The sequence below is a fragment of the Setaria viridis genome, chromosome 9 (assembly GCF_005286985.2).
Source record: "Setaria viridis chromosome 9, Setaria_viridis_v4.0, whole genome shotgun sequence".
In the NCBI taxonomy this organism is placed as follows: domain Eukaryota; kingdom Viridiplantae; phylum Streptophyta; class Magnoliopsida; order Poales; family Poaceae; genus Setaria; species Setaria viridis.
Window position 1 is genome coordinate 37,053,071 of NC_048271.2, and position 21,492 is coordinate 37,074,562.

Here is a 21,492-nt window from a genome sequence, read left to right on the forward strand (position 1 = left end):
TAGGCAATCGGTGCTGTGCATGTGTTTATGGTGGGTCATGTTTAATGTTGTGGTGGTGCGGTGGCTTCCTTTTTCTGTTGTTGTGTTTATGTTCCATGTCGCAGATGGTGGTTCTTGTATCTCTGCACATTGGAGTTTCTCTTGAAGTTGCATCGTTGTAACTAAACTCTAAGAAAAATGTGCACGTCTATTAGGTAAGCTAACGGCATAATTGCTGTAGCCCTAATTGTGTAGGAAAAAATGGTAACTAAAATATGGATGAATAAATCATGCACGTATCATATTCAAAATGTTCACATGCCTATTTCTTTATATTTCGTGTTAAATAAAAGCCACATCTAGATGATTGCATGTCAATCTATACTTATATTAGCTCGCCAAAAAAAAGTTACAAATCACTCGAGTAAATTTGATTTTTGCTTTTCGATCGATTTTTCTTACTTGCCTTCAGCAGGTGAAGCTGGGGCTGTTTGCCGGGTCCGCTAGTGCTGTCGGCCTGCGGCCCATAACTCCACCTCAAAAAAAAAGGAATACGGCCCATAACTTCTTCCCCTCCCTATCCAATCCAATGCTGCGAATCACCCGCACCGACCGCCCAATCGCCTCGCCGCCATGACAACGGCGGTGGCCATGGAGCTGGCGCCGCTCCTGCGGGCCGGCACCGGCGCGGCGGCGGCCGCATCCTCCTCCTCCTGCTCGCAGCGAATCCCGCTCCCGCGTCGAAGAGCTGTCGGTGCTATCAGGGCGTCTCCGGCGTCCGGTCGGTCCGAGGGCGCCGGCGAGCTCCCCGCTCCGCTCCTGCCGAACGCGCGGCGGCGGGGGCGCGACCCCCTCTGGCACGGAGGCGGGTTCAGCCTCGGTGTGGACCTCGGTGATGCTCGCACCGGCCTCGCCGTCGGGAGGGGTATCACCCTCCCTCGCCCCCTCACTGTACGCACCCCCTAGCTCTCTCGCTTCGACTGCTCAAAGCCCACTAAATTGAGGTCGAGTTGGAACGGCATCAGGTTCTGAAGCTGCGCGGGCAGAAGCTGGAGGTGACGCTGCTCGACGTGGCTCGGCAGCAGGTGGCGTTTTGCTTGCCTTCTACCTTCTGCTCTTGGCTATGGCAATTGACATTTCAAATTTTGAACGCCATGTTCGTTTTGGTGTATCCTGAACATGTCCCTTTGATGTCCGAATTGCAGGAGGCCGACGAGCTCATCATCGGGCTTCCCGTGTCGGCCGATGGGAGGGAGACGCCGCAGTCCAACAAGGTGCGGAGCGTTGTCGGGAGGCTCGCCGTCCAAGCGGCCGAGAGGTTTGTTGCTTCCTTGCACTTCCAAAATTTAGTGGACGGTGTTTTTGGTGAGCTAAGCTAGGAGCTTTGTGCGCGTGTTGCAGGCTTGCAGCACCGTCAGTAGTTAAATTTCCCAAATGTTCAGAACTGCGAGTTCTTTGATTGCTTCAATGTGTGTTCTAGCGATTGCTGAGTGGCTCAGTGGATTTGTTTTCACCGCGCAGGGGCTTGAGGGTATATCTGCAGGACGAACATGGAACTTCGATTGATGCTCTTGATTACATGATCTCCAGGTGAGTCTTATATTGGCGACCATTTGACAGTTTGCCATGTCACTGTTGCTGCAACACCTAGCTGAACCATTTAAGTATCTAGTCCTGCTTCATTCGACCAATGTAGAATCTTTAGATTTGGGAATACAACATTTTCTACTGCACACCGCCGGCTCTCAGATGATATATTGATGTGTTAATTTGAGAATCACTGAGAATCTTGTCTGAGTATGAACCTCATTTTCCAGGGGTGTCAAAAAGTCTGCACGCTATGTCAAATCTGATGCGTATGCTGCTGTGGTACTGTGTATTATATGTTTCTACTAATTTACGCATGACCGGTTGCTTCTGGCTAATTTTAAAAACTGATTACTTTGGTGTAGATGATATTGGCGAGATATTTCAAGTCATCAGGTCAAGGGGCTCAGATTGTTCTTCCCAGGCAACAAGAATTACAGGACAATTTAATAGCTCACTCTAGGCGGGATGCTGAAATTTAGGAAGGCATGTCTTGTACTTTCTCCAACTGTAGACAACATATCCAATATATATAATTGACAAGAAACACTTTGTTGTGATGTTGTCTCAGTGACTTATTATGTTTTGGTTTTACACCTAGAACAATCAAGGGGAAATTGGCAGCAACTTCAATTTCTATACCACATCATCATCGGGTGTGCTATGCATAAATGATTATTCGAGATGCTCTGATTGTACTGTGCCAAAATTACAAGTTATTTTTCAATGTTATCCAGACTGCAAATTGAGTATGGGCCCAAAACAAAAATGCAAATTGACTAATAACATATTCAGTGCTGAATTCGTGATCATTTTTTTCTGGGTTTTCCTACCTAGCCTTCTTCTTTCTCATACATTTGTTTATGATTTTAGTTCAGTTGTGCAAATTTGTGAAACACCGCAACCCTGTAGGCCTTATATAGCTCTTTGCCTATTTATAAGAATGCATATTTACGTAGTTTCCATCAGAGACTGGAAAAAATATGTTCAGGCATAGTTCGGATCATCCAATTCAGCAAGTCACGAGGTACTTCGCAACAATCCCCACACCCATTCCATGCAGCAAATATGCTATTTTTTTTTCAATTCAGTACAGCTGACCTATCTTTCCTGAATCTGCATCAATCATGGTTGCTGCAGGCAATGTCTATACATTACTATCAACACATTAGAATGCCTGAGCGAAAACTGTCAGAATGAATCAAGAATTAACCGATCTGAATCAGCTGTCCATGTGGTGATGAAGCATCTGAAATCTGTGCATAAAAGAATCAGTAAAGCTTGCTGAATTCAATCTCCTGTGCTGGTTCACCAAGCCGGGGGAATAATGGATCCCTCTCGAGCATCGTCTGCACTGAGTCCATCATCCTCACCAGGGATGCCCACAAGAATGGCGCAGAGCAGAACGCGTACCCAAAGATTGCCAGAACCCTCACAATACCATCGTGATACCATGGGAATGCCATAACGAAGAGCATGCCAACAATCGCGAGCCAGGTCGTAAGAACGTCAAGTGGCGGCAGCAGAAAAGCATTGATCACGACCACTGAAAGGGCGAGTGCGCCAAATAGGTAGATGGACCAGCCCATGATCGGGTGAACTGTGCGTGGGATCACAAAGAAAGGAATGGAATATGCAGCCACCATAGCCACAATCGCAGCCATCTTGATCAGCCACTGCACCAGGGCATTTTGCTTCTCAGGCCGCCGGTTATAGCACAGTTTTGTCATCCCTGGCCTTGCCAATCTAGTGACTGCTATGATCACTATGTACATTAAAACCTCCATCAGAATCACTGGCATTTCAGCAGCATACCTGTGGAATGTAAGCATGTAAACATTAAGTGGACAGAACAGCAAACAAATTTTCTGTCTGCTACATAATTTGCTTCTATGTTGTTTTAATTGACTTACCCAAGATCATCCCAGCGCTGCTTGTGCCAGGAAAGGCCCAGTGGCAAGATTGGCCAGGACCACCAGTACCAAGGTTTGAACCAAGGGGCGCTGGGGAATGTGATCACACTGTTTGGCCCACACGGGACATGCCAATGCAGCTTGAGATCTGCAATGTTCCATCAGAAGGGAGGTTAAATCTTAAGAAGCAATAGCCATACGCAGGTGTATTGGTATTGAAGGTATGTAGCTGTGGCACTCACAGTAGTAAGATGCATCCATTTGATAGCCGAGAGGAAGGCGATAGGTCCCGTTGAGCTTTGTGCCGTTCTCAGGAGGGTGAAACATTGGTTTGTCGAGCAAGTCTGGGTAGCATCCAACCAGAAAGCCTTGGTCGGCACCATCAGAGTTTTCACGGCCTACCTCAAGGTCATGAAGCATGCCCTTGAACACATCCATAGAAGGCTGCAGATTGAAAAACAATCCCATGTTAGTCTACTTGGCCATTACATATGTCTGAGTACAACATGTCTCAGGTGAGTAAATTTAACACAAATCAGTTTATGGATGGTTGGCATTGTCTACAGATCATTCGTACAAACAGAAGATTTTACTTCATTTTGGGAGTGTCAATGCATATTCAAATCTATTGTTCCAGTTCAACTGGCAATGACTAATTCATGCCATTATTAACACAGCAGTCTATACAGGGAGATCAGTTCAATTTAGGATTCGCACTGTTACTAGACTAAAGAGCATCTCGAGTGACATAGCTAAGCCAACAAGCCCAGACGATTTTTGGTCATATTGGACTGGTGAAGGTGGAACAACAAATGTTCGGTCGTACCTGGAGCACAAAAAGGCCAGTGTGGAAGTAGCATGGGTTGATGAAAACAGCGCAGAACTGCCCACATTGGAATAGCTCATCGGTGTTCTGGAGGAAGATGTTGTCGGAATCAATCATGACGACACGCTCATAGTCGACCAGAGTCCATGCGTAAAGCTTGTTCAGTGTCAGCTTGAACCTCCTGTTGATCCCTCCTAGGTTGCTCTCATAAGGATTCCTGAGGTTCTCCACTATCACCACCCTCATACCATCCTCCTCTGTCCTGCATATGTTCCAATGTATCGTCAGTATGCGCAGCATTTCATTTCCGTTTAGCAGTAAAAACTACTGGAGCATTGAAACAGTTATTTCCGCCGGAAGTAAAACAGGTACAGAAAAGTTTTGTTGACCATTTTGAAATGATCAAGCCATAACTGGGAGGGAAATGTCACCGATTCAAATTAATCATTTGTGGTTGACTTTGAAACCGCCAATAAAGGCATAGTACGAACCTGGTCAGACAAACTACCAGAAACGTTTATATTTTGCTAAAAATCCACTGTGCAATCACTGTTTTCTTAAGAAGAATGAGGAAAGTTGACCAGTGCTAATTGGACAGCCGGCAATCAACAGGTACAGGTTGGAACCAGATCCAGGAAGCCAATAGTCAAGGGCTCAAGGCTTCAGAGCCAGTGCACCCATGGCAGCATATTCTGAAGACTTGTAGCAATTACTAATGGTACCGCAAAATTTGGAATCGCTGAAGTTACCCCAAAAGACACGAAAAAACAAAGGCAGCCAGGAGAAGCTTCCTCTCTGCAGGTGGGCCCTGCCCCACTTCCCCAGCCTGCAAATCATCGTGCTCCCAAGTACCCGAAACACCCCTCCTAGTCTTCGCCTTCAGTTTCCAGTTTCTACGGCACCGAGACGCGGCTTGCACTGCTTAATAAATAAATAAATTACCACTAGCAATTGCCTGGATATTTCTCCCCCCTCTACGAATGGCTTGAGAGCTGGATTATAGGTGGCTCATTAAGCAGGGGGGGGGGGGGGGGGGGGGGGTAGGAGTCCAACTCTCCAAGCCAGTGACGCTGCGGGGCGGAAGAAGGAGGCGGTACTCACATTGCGCGGACCCAGTCGCGGGGCACGTCGGAGGAGGCGATGAGGACGCGGTCGGCGTCGGCGCGTACCCGGGTGAGGGAGCGCATCATGACCCGCACGGCGACGTAGAACTCGTAGTCCCGCGGCGTGCCCATGTACATCATCGCGGCGTACGCGTGGCGGTGCCGCGCCGGCGGGCCCTCCACCCGCGCCAGGCCCCGCCGCTCGCCCGCCGCCGCGGTCACCGCGAGAAGCAGCAGCAGAGGCAGCACCGCCACGAGCCGCCGCTCGGAGACCGGCGGTCGCCCCGCCATCTCTGCCGTCCCACCGCCCCCCCGCGCGCGCGCGTGCGTCTCGCCGGCCGGTGCGTCACCCTGCTGATCGGCGATCAATAAGCTGCTGGCCTCCCTGCCTTGCTCGGCAGTCGGCACGCGTGCGGGGATGCTGTTTGGAGGTGGGGAGGGATCAGACTAGCAGAGGGGGTTGAAGATGCCCGGATGGCTCGATGCTTCTGGTTGGCAAAAGCAAGGGAAGAATGGAGAGACAGAAAAGGGAAGGTCAGAGAGAGGAGGCCAGGAGGCGGGCGTTTATTTAAGAGTTGAGGGGAGCGAGACCGGCCGGAGCAGTGGATGCTTTCCCCTCGTCTCGCCTCAGCGTGCGCCGCCCGCCCCGGTACGCCCACCTGTACGCGCCTGACGCGCGGGGCCGGGTCGCCTTGGGCCCGCCTCCCAGCGACCGACCGCGGCTAGAGCGAAAAGCAACGCCTCCGTCTGTCCTCCCCTTTCTCTTACCGGGCCGGAGCAGAACGGGAACGGTTCCTTCCTTCTGGGGGTGGCTACTGGCTCGTGAGACGTGACGCGAGCGCGCGAGGCGAAGACGGGAGGCTGGGAGAGGGGAGACCGAGCCACCGAGGAGGACGAGGAGGCGAGCAGAGGGTGTGCGTTGGGTTGGTGGTGCGACGGCCAGGATGGACCGGGCCCGTTCTACACGCGGTCGACGACTCGAGGAGGAGAGCGGAAGGGTTCCGTAGTCGCGGCACGTTTTAGTGCCGAGCTGCTGGCAAGTGGCAACTACAGCGAGAAAATAGAAGGGCTGCCCGGCAATCCGCTTGATGCGCTGGCGCTGCCGCACTGCCCTTTTGGGAAGAAGCAACCAGGTCTTGCCGTCTTGGCCTCTTCGGAGTTGGGACCTCGGCGGATTTGGTCCGGAGGCTAGACGAGGAGATTGGCCACTGTTTTGGCTGTTGTCACTCTGGTTTTGGTAAATCCAGGGAAGGTCCCGTTGGCACCATCTCAGTGGCGTTTACAGGATAAAACAACCCCCCTGCTCTTCCCAGTGTTAGGAGGTGCCCAGTGGCTACTGGCCTGTCTGGGCGTCTGGCAAGTGGCCACCATCTCAGGCTGCCGGTGCCGGGTCAGGTCAGAGGTCCTGCCGCCTTCGCCATTGTCATGACACGCCTGATGTTGATGCAAGCCTAGCTCGGTCCGTTTCATCCGATTCTGATCTCATCCACGGCGCCACGGGCACCTGTCTTTCTACCGAAGGCTGTTCGTCTTTTGTGGACAGATATGCACGGCCCTCATCTCGCCGTCGTCGCCCTCCCGCCATCCGCTTGCTTGAATGAAAGGGACAAACCAAAATCCCCGGACATGCATGGACCGGTCGGCCTCGCACCGCGCATGTGGGGTCGACGTGCTCAGGCGTGAGGTTGACCGGACGGAGCAGGGCAACCTCTTCCAGTTTTCCTGAAACTGCACGCCGGTGCACCGCAGAGCAGAGCGACCGCCGGCCGAAGGATCTAGCAAAGCAGGGCAAGCTGCCAAGCTGGCACGGGGAGAGAGCTCTTACGCTTTGCCTGTGTCCGTGAGTTCTGAGGTGCCGCTCACTTTCACTCCATCTGGGACGGACTGATGGTGCCGCGTCAACGTCATTAGCGTCAGGTCGGAGCTGGTAAATAAAGTCAACCGCCCCTGCATCAACGACGGCACGCTGCCGATAAACAAGTGCGGAGTCGGAGTACTCGCCTGGGACCCGACGGGAAGCTGCACGACATATACTATTACTTACTCGCCTGTGGAATCGTTCTCGTTGCGGGTACGCGAGCTGACGAACGCAATGCTAAAATAAAGGAACTCCTCTGATTACATCTTGTATCGATTTATAGCTAAGCTCCTCTGAATTTTTTGTTGATACTTTAAGCTCCTCTGGATTTTTTGTTGATACTTTAAGCTCCTCTGATTCGACGTCGCCATCCATCCAAGCCAAGAGATGATCGCCTTTTGCAAAAAAGGCGAGGCCACGCCGGGATATGATAGAACTTGTATCGGAAGAGACCCAATCGCAGGTGTTTGGATAAGAGCGGCCACGAAGCACGCCTGACACCTGCACCGATTAAAGAACAGAATATGCTTCTTCTTTTTTGTTTTTGTTTTGTGCTTCGGGCATACATATCCTTTCGTGTGCTCGGGAAGTAACCAGTGACGCGCCTACACGTCCGAATTGATCAATTCGGCGGAACGGGACGTTTCGATATAGACCATTGTTGCTGATGCAAGGCAGCCGCTCCATGATTGGGCCCCCGTCGATGCATGAGGTGGTCGTCGATACGGACGCATACTGCATACAGAGCTCCGCTATCATGTACGTAATCTCCATCAACTTCCTTTTTTTTTTCCCAAAAACAATCTCACCATCCGATCACGTAATAAGTACCCTGCCGATCGATCGATCGAACAGGCGTCTGCAGAATCGGTGCGCTCTGTCTGATCGGGGTGACAACTGACAAGGATGCTAAGTTCCATCGTCTAGGCAATGCGGCAAAAGACAGAGAGAAACCTAGTGGCCATCGTCACTTGCATGCTCCTAGACTAGACCTAGCTGCTCTCCTGTCTCTGGCAACACGGACGGTAAATCCCCCCTAGGGCTCGCAGACCGTGCGTGTCGCGTAGCTGCATCGCGACGGGGCTGACGTACGGGCTGCCTTGCCTACTTGTGCCTAGCGGAAAGGAGCTGTGGCAGTAATTACTTAATCCGACGTGAAACCATCGTGTTACTCACCGCCGATCGCCCCGATCCTTCAACCCCGGCACGTAGCGTGTGTCCGGTCGTGGCGGTGGGTACAAACCAACTGCAGGCAGCACGGTCCTCGGCAGCGCCGCAGGAAGTAGTACTAGGTACTGTAGCTACTAGTCACCTGCGCCTGCCGCGGTGTCCTTATCTCGCCCACTTCCCAAACGAGCACGCACGTCGCGGCATCCGGCACCGGCAGTGGCCTCGTCCAGGCCGAAGCACGCCGCTGCTGACTCGGTCCGTGCCGCGCGTGTTGTTCCCTTTCCTCCATCGATCGTCTGCCCCGCGCGGGGGGCGCTTTTCCCTTCTTCGTGGTTATTGCATACTGTCCGTATATTGTATCGGTTCGCCCAAACCTGCCAAAAATATCTTTCTTCCTTGCCCTTATTAGAGAAAAAAAGAAACCTTTTCTGCCTCGGTGACTGGTCATCTTGATCGGTTTTCCGTCCCTGTCTCTCCCGTCAAGTCTCGCGCTCCGCGCTGCTTTGTTGACTGGCGAGCACACGCCATGCCTAATGGTGAAGGAAACGCCGGTGATACGGTGGGGTGTGAATGCGAACCGATCGGTCCACGCGGAGAGGATCCCGGCGACACGGTCGCGGGTCCCAACCACCAGGTACCTCGTCGACTCTCCTGCGATTTCAAGGCTCCGATGATCCGTCGTCATCGATCGAGGCCTAGCTGATCGACCGAGTTGCATACTGTCATGCTTGTGCGCAAAGCTTTCTAGTTGTAGCGCAGTACACAACGTCACATGAAGAACTACGCCAACTTATCGACCTGAGTCTGCCTGCTGGGTTCCAAGGATGTAACACACTCGGGGACGGGAGCACTCCCCGTTGTTCTCGATTCCAAAGAAATTAAAATTCAGACGATATGGCTTTAACTATCTGCAGATATTGTCACCAGTCACCACATGATGTTCGATGCATCGTCGTGACCAGGCACGATAGATAAGTCGTCCTACCATTCTTGACATATTCAAACTGGGGTGCCGCTATAAAGAATGCGGGCGGTGGGTGACTTGTTGAGCAGAGCTACCATCTGGTGGCGCTCTCTACTTGTATGCATATATACAGGTGATACCTGAAGCACTCACTGATCAGCTGCGTTCGCTCGAAGAAAGATGCTAAAAAATTGCTACAAGGGCACTCGCCATACTTAAGCCCTATTTGAATAGCAAGTGCTAAAGTTTAGCATTATACTAAGGGTCTGTTTAGTTCCCCCAAAATCCCAACTTTGGCATTATGCAAAAAGAAGATTCCCCATCACATCAAACTTGCGATACATGCATGGAGTACTGAATGTAGACGAAATCAAAAACTAATTGCACAGTTTGGTTGTACTTTGCGAGACGAATCTTTTGAGCCTAATTAGTAAATATTTGGACAATAATTCACAAATACAAACGAAACGCTACAGTATGCTACAGTGCTCGCGTAGTGATTTTGGTTGTCCAAAATCGGGCAACTAAACAAGGCCTAAACTTTAGCACCCTCAAATAACAGATGCTAAAATTTAGCATAGGGCTGTTTGGATGGGGTGCTAATCTTTAGCATCTTAAAGGAAAAATATCAACTTTACCCTCCATTTACTCCTCTTAACTACCCCTGCAGGACCCCTCCCTTTTGCTGGTGCACAGCTCCTACGCGGGTGTTTGGCGCCAAGAAAAGTACCGGTTGTTGGTGTGCAACACCTGCTCTGGGTGTTTTGCCGGCCTTTTTTTCCTCTCATTTGGCCAGCTCTATTCCAAATAAGTGAATGAGAAATACATTACAATTATTTGCAATGTCCAATAAACATTAAACAACAGAATAAGCATAGTCCATTGTCAATGTCATTACAACTCAACTATACAAAAAATCAACTTGTCTATTGTACAAAGCATAAGCTATTTCATCACGAAAATCATTCATATTTTTTATCTTCGTTCGATGCTTGGGTATTTCCCGCATGTCCTTCAGAGCTTGATGCTTCGGCCATAGGAATAAAATTTTCATCACGATCGCACATATGAAAGGCCCTATCGGTAATATCGTTCTCTCTAATGAAATTGTGAAGTGCCATAAATGCTACTATTGTTTTGCTTTGCTTTTGCATTGGAAAACTTGGAATGCCCAATAAAATCCTCCAATCATCTTCAAAACTCCAAACGACCTCTCAATAACATTTCTAAGGGACGAATGCGCGTAATTAAATGTCTCTTTCATACCTTTTGGAATTGGGCCACTACGGAACTCAGGAAGATGATACTTCGTATCCTTGTATGGTGCAAGGTACCTCGGACGGTTAGGATACCCCGAGTCTACTAGATAAAACTTGCCGAAGAGAATATTGTAAGGTAAATGAAGTTGACAACATATTGGTACATGCTTACATAATTTTGTAGCCAAAGTAATTTACCTGGAGGAGGGTGTGGATACTTGTCACCATATTTTTTTATGGCATCATTGAACACTCGCACATCGTGTACTGTTCCAGGCCATCCACTAATAACAAATGTGAACCTCATGTTGAAGTCACGAATAGCAAGCACATTTTGTGTAGGATATCCATGTCTACCCATATGCTGAACCAACTTATCATTTGGCACCACAACTGGTACATGAGTCTCATCTATAGCTCCTATACAATTGTTGAAGTATGGAGCATACCGAGGTTTTTTCAATCTCTGGTGCATGGTCTTAAATTGAGGGTCCTTTGACCTAATAATGTCTATTGCTAGCTCTAGCTAGCTTTAGAACACTGGACAAAACACTATCGAATGTGCGGCTTATTGTTTCCAATGACCTTACAAACCCATCCTCAACTTGTCTAACTGACTGGGGCAGACCATTTATCCATAGGAACATTCCTAAAGCCTCCATCTTTGACATTTTTCTAATTGCCCTCAAACTATACGACTCAACCAACAAGTCATGAAGCTGATGAAATAATGTGCAAGACATCCTAAACATGTTGTAGACTAACAAACAGACACATGGTAGCATCCTAGACTAACAAACAGACACCAACTAACATATTATTGAACCAACTAACATCTTAGACTAGATTCTTATTCTGGCACCATCTCTTCAAGAATGCCATCCTAGCTTCAGCACATGGTAGCGGAAGAAGAATTCATAAGCAATTTGGTCCTCACAGATATCATAACATGCAAATATTTCTGCACTGTCATGACTTGCATCACATTCTAGAGCTAACTTCTAGCACTTCTTAACTGCGTCTACCACTGCATTGTTGTTTATCTTCTGTCTTTTCTCTGCGGTAAATTTAACAATTCTATTCCAACATTCTTGAATATGTTATGAGTCATATCATCCTTATGAGTCATCCTAGTAAAGTAATTGGTCACCACATTCACCATTGGGCTTCTTGATTTTTTCCCTGGACTACTAGCAGTGGACCTTGTGCTACCATTGGACCTCTTCCTGCTGTTAGAGCTCAGTGGGTTGTCATAGAAGGACCCATCTTGGTCATAGTCAGCATCAAAGTCTTCTCCATCTTCTCCATCTTCAGCATCTTGACCATCTTGTTCCTCTTCCTCTTCAACTCCAGGAATAAATGATGTGCTACCATCAACTACAACATCATGGAACATTTCTTCAAGTTGATCAAGGTACTCAGGAGCACCGTTCTGTAACTTTCTCAAATCTGGTTTGCCCTGCAAATCAAATACAATTCCAAGTTATATAAGTAAACCCTGTAAGTAAAGTGGTTGTTATGTTGATGGAAATGAATCATATGCCTCTCACCTTTGTGTTTTGTTCCCATCACCATTCTGGGGCAAAAACTGTTCCATCAGCATTTCTGCCCAGTCCAGTTTCCTTTTGTAGGCTTCTTCAGAAGGAATACTTCTTTTTCAATTGATGACTCCTGTTCCTCAACTGTGTCGAGTCATGCTTCAAACCAGTGGCCATGTAATATTTTTCAGCAAGTATCTTGTATCCTCTTCTAGACATTGTGCCTTTGTGACAGTTTCCTGCTCTAATTTGCTCTACCCACAAATCACGGAATAGCCTAGTATTTCTTTTTGACCATTGTGCTTTGTCACTTTTATCTAGTGCATATTAACAAAAAAATATTTCTAAGATAGCATATACATATTGGATAAAATCAGGAAGTACCACAATCTAATGTTTCTAAGACAGCAGTGCTTATGACAAGTTATGATCACACAATGCTGAACTCATAGCACACATCAAAATAATTGATTACTGCATGCATACTAGTTCAAGGCATTACTCACAACATGACCAAACATGATACACCAGAACAAGATCACATATGGTTTCTGAAGATATAATCACATATGGTTATGAACTGTACAAAAAAGGAAGGCTCGAACATAGTACCTTGGAGTCCGGGAATATAACTTCCATACACATCGTCTCCCTGACAAGCCTCTGCTTCACTTGTTGGTCCTGGATGAAATGCTCGGCCACTGGCACGTCCTTCGCAACGAACTCCGCTGCCGAAACCACCATCGGGGAAGGATCCTGTAAACAAGGACCTTGTTGCATGCCCTCCACCCCCTCTGCTGCTAGCCCCTTTGCTGCTGCTGGCTCCTTTGCTGCCACCAGCTCCTCCAAATCCTCTCCTGCCACCACCTCCTCTGGTACTGCCACCACCTGAACCTCCATTGCGAGGCATGCGTAAGCCAAGGGTACGGCTTGCGCGGCTCCGGGGAACTCCATCTCCCCGAAGGAATTCGGAGTAGCTGCTGAGGTCGGGGAACTCCTCAGCCTGGGAGTTTAGGTCTAGGGCTTCAATGCCCTGATGGGAAGGAAGGGAAGATTCGGACTAAGAGAAGAAATCGAAGCCGCCGGGGAGGGGGGGATTGTGGATCGGCCTGGGGGAACAAGTCCTCGAATCCATCATCGTCGTGGCTGTCTATGAGCAACCGGGGGTAGTTTGGGGGCACGGCGGCGGACTACTGGCGGTGAGCAACTCGTGGATCTAGGGGGTGGCGTGGGGATAAAAGGAACGAGATCTGCGGGCGGGGAGAGGTGGATGTGCGGGCGCCGAGATGAGGACCTACGAACGGGGAGAGGAGGATCTGCGGGCAGCAGTAAGGCTAGACGACCGGGAGGGGAAGGTGCCGGGAGGGGAAGGAGCTTCCAGCGGGAATGGTGGCAGGAGGGAAGGGCGGGCGAGAGGTGAAGGCGGCGGCGGAAGGTAGGGGATGGCCGGCGCTACATGGAGGACTAGAGAGAAGGAAGGATTGGAGGGGAGGACGGGCGGGATGGGGATGGCGGCTGGAGTATTGCGTGGTAGAAGGAGATGGCGGCGGCGGAAGGGAAGCTGCAGGAGGGAGACGCTGCGGGAGGAAGGAGAGAGAGCGAGGGCAAGCGGCAGGGAGGAGAGAGATAGCGAGGGCAACCGGGTAAAAGGAGGAGTTAGGGACCACTTTTAGCACAAGTTGACCGGTTTAGCACCCCTTGGGTGTGCTAATGAAAATGGTTATGCTAAAGTTTAGCACTGTGTATCCAAACGGGGCCTTAAGAAATGGCACAACTAGCTATTTGCGCAAAACTATTCAGGATCCGGATCGATCCATCGGCAGTGCCACCGAGCACAAGGTCAACCAACGTATTTATGGGAGTGCAAACGGAGATTCGCCTCAAAAAACAATCCATCGGAGATTCTTCTTTTGGTGTCTCCACCTTTGATTCCAAGCTCGAGCTAGGGTTGGGCTTGGATTTCCGTTAGTTGCGTCGATCACCTTTAGCTAGGCCTCAGCCCATCAGATCATTAACCATGAATTGGGGCCCTCCAGTAGCAAACTAGCAATCGTCACATGGCTGGCTGTGGGATGGGTACCTACCTGCCATTCGTTATGATACTGGTTCGTTCTTTTCCTTTCAATTCCTCCCTCCCCTCCCACCCGCGACAACAAATGAGCTGCCACGACCGGCAAGCACGAGCGCAGGGAAGGGGTGGCGGCGGCCGGCGGGCGCGGGGATTGGCCGCCCCAACCGGCGAGCACGAGCAGGAGGGAAGGGGCGGCGGTGGCTGGCGGGCGTGGGGATGGGCCCCTCTTCTCCTTCGATGGCACCCCTCCTGGCCTGTAAGCGCAAGCACAGGGAAGGGGCGGTGGCGGTCGGCGGGTGCGGGGACGGGCCGCCCCGGCCGGCGAGCACGAGCAGAAGGGAAGGGGTGGCCACCTCCCTCCGCCCTCCTCCTCCCAGGCGAACGAGTAGCAGGTACGGCCGGCGGCGCAACCTCTTCCCCGTGCTTGGTCGCCAGGGGCCGCCCTCCTCATTCTGGCGGCCGCCCTCTCTAGCCCCATCCTCTCCTCCCAGCGGCAGTTCTGGTCGCGCCCGACCCACACGCATCTTGGTGGGGACGCAACAGGTGACCGGCGGAGCTTCTGCTGCCAGGGCAAGGCAGGCTCCTCTGGCGGTGCCCCTCAGTCCGCCTGCTTCTCTTCTCTCTGGCGCGAGAGGACACGCACGTCCCAAGGCAGTGCGTTGGACGTCATATTCCGGTGGTAGCTCGCGGGGGCGTTGCCGACGGCGCGCGGGACGAAGTCAAGCAGCCAGGCGGAGTCGGCGGAGGGTGGGTGTGAGCCTGCGGCTGCCTGGCACGCGCACCTTTGCGCCAGCCGGCGGTGGCAGCAGCTAGACCAGTCCGCATAGCAGGCGCGGCTGCCGGCAGGGCTTTGCATCGGGGCGGGGTGGACCACGAGAGAGTCAGAGAGATGAGAAAGAAACCAGGAGAGAAAGAACGAGAGAGTGTAGATACATGATGAGGATAAGAATGGTGGAAAGAAAGAGAAATAATAAAGGAAAAATTAATGGGAAGAGAAAAATAAATAGAAAGAAAGAGAAAAGAGAAAAGAAAATCAGGATAGCCTGTTTTAAAAGCGTTAATGGTGGATGCAAAACTTAAATAAATTAAATTTCCTTTTCTAAATGATCATTTACACGTGATTCGGTGAACTTAAGGTTTTCAAGAGTATTACAGACATTTCTTACAAAATCTACAATTTTCACAGCTATTTCAACCAAACGGTTTTAAGTTTTCTCATAACTCCCAACTCACAGCAACTTTTTCACAACCCACATCCTACAACGGCTGTTCTACAGCTCCAAACTAACAAACGTGCGTTCGTCAAACTCTCCGTGTGTCACTGGATGGCCTAATACGCACCGGCTAGTATTCGTGGATCTCGACCCAATCAGACTCAAAGTAAGATCACTTTGCGGATACTATTGCTGGATAGATAAAGGCCTGTCCCTACTACGTTGTGATCAAACCAGATAGATTGCTCGGGAGGCCTTTAGCTTTCTAGCAGCAGCGCTACACTAGTAGAGAATTGGCTTTCGATGCGCCCCCTTTTATCCCGGTTTAAAGTTGGCCCGGGACAAAAGGGGGTGCGCCAAGGTAGGCAAAAATGGAGGGGAGAGTTAGTCCCGGTTGGTAAGGCCCCCCTTTAGTCCCGGTTGCAACGGCTAGCTGGGGGGTGTCGGTGGCGGCACCATTTTATCCCGGTTGGAGGCTCCAACCGGGATAAAAGGGTTGGAGGCTCCAACCGGGATAAAAAGTTTAGTCCCGGTTGGAGCTTCCAACCGGGATAAAAGGGTGTCCCTTTTGTCCTGGTTGGAGCTTCCAACCGGGACTAAACCTTCAACCGGGACAAAAGGTGTTCCTTTTTGTCTCGGTTGGAGTTTTTAACCGGGATAAAAACTCATCCCCATTATATATGGCCAAGACAGAGGACTTTCTTCCTCCTCCAGCCCGAGCCAGTCCAGCACATTGACAGAGAGAGCTGAGCTTCACCTACTCTCCGGTGGTGCCGAAGCAAGGGAGGTGCTGCCTGAAGTTTTTTCCCTCATTTTTGTGGGAATTTCACTCGGCTAACACAAGTGTTGTGAAGGTTTGCTACTTCATCCTCGTGTTATGCTTTGATTTATGCTTTGGAGATGGAAAGATTATTTGCTAGAATGTGATGATGAAGTAGAAAATGGAGAGGTATTTTGAGCTAGAATGTGAGGGAGATTGATGTGTCATATATATAGTATGCATTATTGCAGTGGTTTAAGAATGATGCTACCTTGTCTAGACAGTTTATGTTATCAAATTCAATATGGTTTTTCAAATCCATACTTGTTGAACTTGCATACCGTGTTCATCTCTGCGATGATGTTCTCCGCCGAGCAGCAACGTATGTCAAGAAGGAGGTTCGATTCTACGAGAAAGAGTGGATACGGACATCGTGACCGTGTCCCCTTTTCCGTAGCATCTAACCTTTTTCATGACGAAGTGCGGTGCCGCCCAATTGAGAACATGCTCGCGAGATGATCCCGGTCTTCAAGTTCAACAACTTCTACAGTGGTAAGGAAACAATTTTTGTACATAGATGACTTCTGCTACTTGTTGAACTTATCAAATTCAATAAGGTTTTTCAAATCCATACTTGTTGAACTTGCATACCGTGGTCATCTCGCATAGGATGTTCTCCGCCGAGCAGCAACGTATGTCAAGAAGGAGGTTCGATTCTACGAGAAAGAGTGGATACGGACATCGTGACCGTGTCCCCTTTTCCGTAGCATCTAACCTCTTTCATGACGAAGTGCGGTGCCGCCCAGTTGAGGACATGCTCGCGAGATGATCACGGTCTTCAAGTTCAACAACTTATGCAGTGTTAAGGTAATAATTTTTGTACATAGATGGCTTCTGCTACTGGAGGAAGTGGCGATGGTGGGGGCGATCGTGGTTCCTATTTCGGCAAGGGGAAAATCATAGTTGGCCCTCAGCATAAGCCGAAGAAAAAGAGCGTGCTGGAAAAAGCAATGCTTCGTTATTTGCAGCAATGTCATGAAGAAGCTGTTGCCGCGGGTCAGGAACCTCTTTTTGGTGGTCGTTATGCTCCACCCTTAGTCCCGGGTGTTTCACGTCCACTTAGTACTACCGTTTTAGGCGGCACAAATAAACCTAAGGATGAGGTTGGGTCAGCGGAACCTTCGTCTTCACCGTCCAAGGATGCTTAAAGTCCTCCTAGATAATAACCAGTGGATGGCTTGTTGTATTGTATCATGTTGTTTGGGACTTTAATTTAAATATGTGTATTTGGATCTTCATGTTGTTGTATTGTACCATGTTGTTTGGATCTTTAATTGATTTTCACGCGTAATCCATTGTCAAGTGTAATCCATTTTCATGCGTAATACGATGCAGATGGACCGGCAATGGATGTATAATGCAGACAGGCAGAGCAAGGCGTTTATTGATGGCTTGCATTATTTTCTCGAAGTGGCCAAAGCGAACAATCCAGAGAATGGGTTCGTATGTTGTCCATGCTTCCAATGCAATAACAAGAAGGAGTATTCAAAGGATTTCTGGGGGACTATTCACAGCCACTTGTTTAAATACGGTTTCATGCCTAACTATTTGGTTTGGACCAAGCACGGTGAACTAGGGGTCATAATGGAAGATGGCGAGGAGGAGGAGGAAGATGACACCATTCCGGACTGGGTTGTAGGCCAAGCTTTTGCAGGTACTACAATGGGCGAGGCTGATGAAGATGAGTTTGCAGAAAATAGCCCTACTTATGACCTTGGTCAGGTGATACGAGATGCATACAGAGATTGCGAAACTGAGAAGGAAGCAGCAAAGTTGCAGTGCATGATAGATGATCACCAAAAAATGTTGTACCCAGGTTGCCAGCAGGACCATAAAAAACTAGGTACGACACTAGAATTTGTGCAATGGAAGGCAAAAAATAGTGTGTCCGATAAGGCATTTCAGGGGATGTTGAACATTATCAAGAAGATTCTCCCCGAGAATAATGAATTACCGTCCACAACATATGAAGCTAAACAGATTATTTGCCCTCTCGGATTGGATGTTCAGAAGATACACGCATGCCCTAATGACTGTATCCTCTATCGTGGTGATGAATACGAGAAATTGGATGCTTGTCCCGTCTGCGAAGCCCTGCGGTATAAGATCAGGCGAGATGATCTTGGTGATGTTGAGGGGCAGTCTCCCAAGAAGAGAGTTCCCGCGAAGGTGATGTGGTATTTCCCTATAATACCACGCTTGAAGCGCTTGTTCAGGAACAAGGCGAATGCTAAGTTGATGCGATGACACAAAGAAGACCGTAAGGAAGATGAGATGCTGAGACACCCCACAGATGGGGCACAGTGGAGATCAATTGATAGAACAATCCCGGACTTTGAAAGTGAAGCAAAGAACATAAGGTTTGGTTTAAGTACTGATGGATTCAATCCATTCAGTGAGTTGAGTAGTGGCCATAGTACTTGGCTTGTGACCCTTTGTATGTTCAACCTTCCTCCTTGGCTGTGCATGAAGCGGAAGTTCATTATGATGCCGGCGCTTATCCAAGGCCCAAAACAACCCGGCAACGACATTGACCTGTACCTAAGGCCGTTGGTTGATGACCTTTTACAGCTCTGTAAGGAAGAAGGTGTACGTGTGTGGGATGAGGATAGACAAGAGATCTTTAATCTACGAGCATTATTGTTCGTAACCATCAATGATTGGCCTGCATTGAGTAACCTTTCAGGACAGGCAAATAAGGGATATTGGGCATGCACCCACTGTTTAGACGACACAGACAGCATGTACTTGAAGCATTGTAAGAAGGTCGTCTATATGGGTCATCGTCGATTTCTCCCTGCTCACCACCAGCTGAGAAAGAGCGGGATGCATTTCAAAGGGGCGCCAGACCATTGTAAGAAACCTGCACACCGTAATGGAAAGCGTGTCTTCGAGATGATGAAGGATGTAAATGTAGTCTTTGGAAAGGGACTTGGTAGCCAACCTGTTCCGAACAACGATAACAGACATGCACCCATGTGGAAGAAAAAGTCAATATTTTGGGAGCTACCTTATTGGGAAATCCTAGAGGTTCGCAACGCAATATACGTGATGCACCTGACGAAGAATCTTTGCGTGAACGTGCTAGGCTTCATGGGTGTTTATGGAACCTCAAAAGATACATTGGAAGCACGACAGGACCTGAAAGCCATGGGGCAATGAGATGACCTACATCCGGAAAAGAGAGATAATGGACAGCACTACTTACGTCCTGCCAGTTACACTCTCAGCAAGGAAGAGAAGGATAGCATGTTTGAATGCTTGAATAGTATGAAGGTCCCGTCTGGGTACTCCTCGAATATAAAGGGAATAATAAATATGGAACAAAAAAGTTTACAAATCTCAAGGCTCATGAGTGCCACATATTGATGACCCAGTTGCTTCCGGTTGCACTGAGGGGTGTTCTACCAGAAAATGTCCGGTTGCCGCTCGTAAAGCTATGCGCGTTTCTCAATGCGATTTCACAGAAGGCAATCGATCCATCCAAGCTATCAAAGCTACAGAACGATGTGGTGCAATGTCTTGTTAGTTTTGAGTTGTTATTTCCACCATCCTTCTTCAATATTATGACGCACTTACTAGTTCACCTAGTAAAAGAGATTGGTATTCTCAGACCTGTATACCTGCACAATATGTGGCCTTTCGAGAGGTTCATGGCAGTCCTAAAAAACTATGTTCTTAATCGTGCCCGTCCATAAGGAAGCATCGCCAAGGGATATGGAACAGAGGAGGTGATCGAGTTTTGTGTTGATTTTATTGATTCATTTGACTCGATTGGGGTTCCAACTTCACGCCACGAGGGGAGGCTCCGAGGAATGGGCACCCTTGGAAGGAAATCAAGTTTGAGCAATGATACTGATTTGTTCGACAAGGCACACTACACTGTTGTACAACAGTCATCCTTTGTGTCTCCGTATATCGAGCAGCACAGGCAGATGGTAGCTTCCAAAAACCCGACCAGATCCGATGCTTGGCTTACCCGTCATCACATGGAAACTTTTCCCTCCTGGTTGCGCCAACAACTTATGGGTAACTCTGAGATTCACCCACAGCTTGCCTGGTTAGCCAGGGGACCTGCTAGCACAATCGTCAAATTCCAAGGCTATGAGATAAATGGTTACACATTTTACACGAGAGTCCAGGACCAGAAAAGCACGAACCAGAATAGTGGTGTCCGCATAGATGCCATGGATAGAAATAATAGCAAGGAGTCGTATTATGGTTTCATACAGGAGATATGGGAACTCGAATACGGACCGTTGTACATCCCTCTATTTCTTTGCAATTGGGTGAAGCTAACTGCCGTAACCAAAGATCAGTACGGAATGACAATAGTAGATCTGAGCAAGACTGGATACAGTGATGACCCATTCGTACTTGCTAATGATGTGCATCAGGTGTTCTATGTGAAGGACATGTGTAGCAAACCCAAGAGGAATCCAGAAGAGACATGGGGGCCAAAGTGCCACATAGTTCTTCCAGGTAAAAGAAAAATCGTGGGAGTCGAGGATAAAATAGATCAATCAGATGATTATAATCAGTTTGATGGCATGCCTCCATTTGCCGTTGAAGTTGATCCAAGCATCCTGCTATTATTAACAACTCTACCTAAATTGAGTACTTTTAACCATAAACCAGTGATAAATCAAATCACTAAGTTAAGAAGTGAAATGATCTTTATAAACCTAAGAAGCTCTTTTTGGAGTTTGAATTAAAGCTTGAAATTTTGTATACAAACTTAAGTTCTTCCCAAATAAGAGTTGTAAAACTTTTTAATTCCAACAACTTTTGTTAAAGGCAGTTTGACTAATTCGGAGTGGAAGGAAGTCAAAACCAGCAACCAAAGCCGGTTTTTCTAAAGGACCCTGAAAATCTCTTAAGTCATAGAATTCGAGTTTTCCTTCATCTTGCAAGCTTTCATCTCCCGTTTTCCCTATCTAAACTCGAGTTAGAGCCTTAATGAAAGTTGTAGTACTTCGAGTGTATTCCAACTTTGTCACACTGACCCAGATCCAAATCAGACCCGAACTTGTTCAAAATCCCGATCAAAGTGAGGTAAACCAGTCAACTCACCCCGGATGCCTTAAATCATAAGTCTGGAATTCCAGATTTTTGGCTAACTTTGGCGTAAAATATCTTTGAATCCTCTCACGATCAAAACCGACACCTTAAACAAAGTTTGAAGAGCGA

General features: G+C 48.7%; 2 protein-coding genes across 3 annotated transcripts; one reads left to right on the plus strand and one right to left on the minus strand.

The window, feature by feature from the left end:
• The first annotated feature begins 537 nt into the window (after window positions 1–537).
• LOC117839391 (uncharacterized) lies at window positions 538–2,257 on the plus strand. The gene is made up of 6 exons (XM_034719711.2): window positions 538–930; window positions 1,005–1,064; window positions 1,185–1,297; window positions 1,501–1,569; window positions 1,797–1,848; window positions 1,932–2,257. The coding sequence occupies exons 1-6, from the start codon at window positions 613–615 to the stop codon at window positions 2,046–2,048; spliced, it is 729 nt and encodes a 242-aa protein (XP_034575602.1). The 5' UTR covers window positions 538–612; the 3' UTR covers window positions 2,049–2,257.
• A 337-nt stretch (window positions 2,258–2,594) lies between these two features.
• On the minus strand, window positions 2,595–5,958 carry LOC117839390 (putative glucuronosyltransferase PGSIP7). Of its 2 annotated transcripts, none has more exons than XM_034719710.2 (5): window positions 5,407–5,958; window positions 4,306–4,567; window positions 3,722–3,923; window positions 3,480–3,627; window positions 2,595–3,381 (listed from the first exon to the last, which is right to left on the minus strand). In XM_034719710.2, exons 1-5 carry the CDS (start codon window positions 5,697–5,699, stop codon window positions 2,838–2,840), a joined length of 1,449 nt encoding a protein of 482 aa, XP_034575601.1. In that variant the 5' UTR covers window positions 5,700–5,958; the 3' UTR covers window positions 2,595–2,837. The 2 variants fall into 2 exon arrangements, with proteins under 2 accessions (XP_034575601.1, XP_072146840.1); XM_072290739.1 differs by lacking the exon at window positions 5,407–5,958 and adding an exon at window positions 5,055–5,073.
• Window positions 5,959–21,492: the final 15,534 nt, after the last annotated feature.

Excerpts from the sequence above, each read along its gene's own strand:
- LOC117839390 (XM_034719710.2), bottom strand. The coding sequence starts at position 5,699 with ATGGCGGGGCGACCGCCGGTCTCCGAGCGGCGGCTCGTGGCGGTGCTG. Across the intron at positions 3,924-4,305 it reads CTGGCCTTTTTGTGCTCCAG|CCTTCTATGGATGTGTTCAA; the intron begins GTACGACCGAAC and ends TTCAATCTGCAG. Across the intron at positions 3,382-3,479 it reads CAGCGCTGGGATGATCTTGG|GTATGCTGCTGAAATGCCAG; the intron begins GTAAGTCAATTA and ends TACATTCCACAG.
- LOC117839391 (XM_034719711.2), top strand. The coding sequence starts at position 613 with ATGACAACGGCGGTGGCCATGGAGCTGGCGCCGCTCCTGCGGGCCGGC. Across the intron at positions 931-1,004 it reads CCCTCCCTCGCCCCCTCACT|GTTCTGAAGCTGCGCGGGCA; the intron begins GTACGCACCCCC and ends GAACGGCATCAG. Across the intron at positions 1,849-1,931 it reads CTGATGCGTATGCTGCTGTG|ATGATATTGGCGAGATATTT; the intron begins GTACTGTGTATT and ends ACTTTGGTGTAG.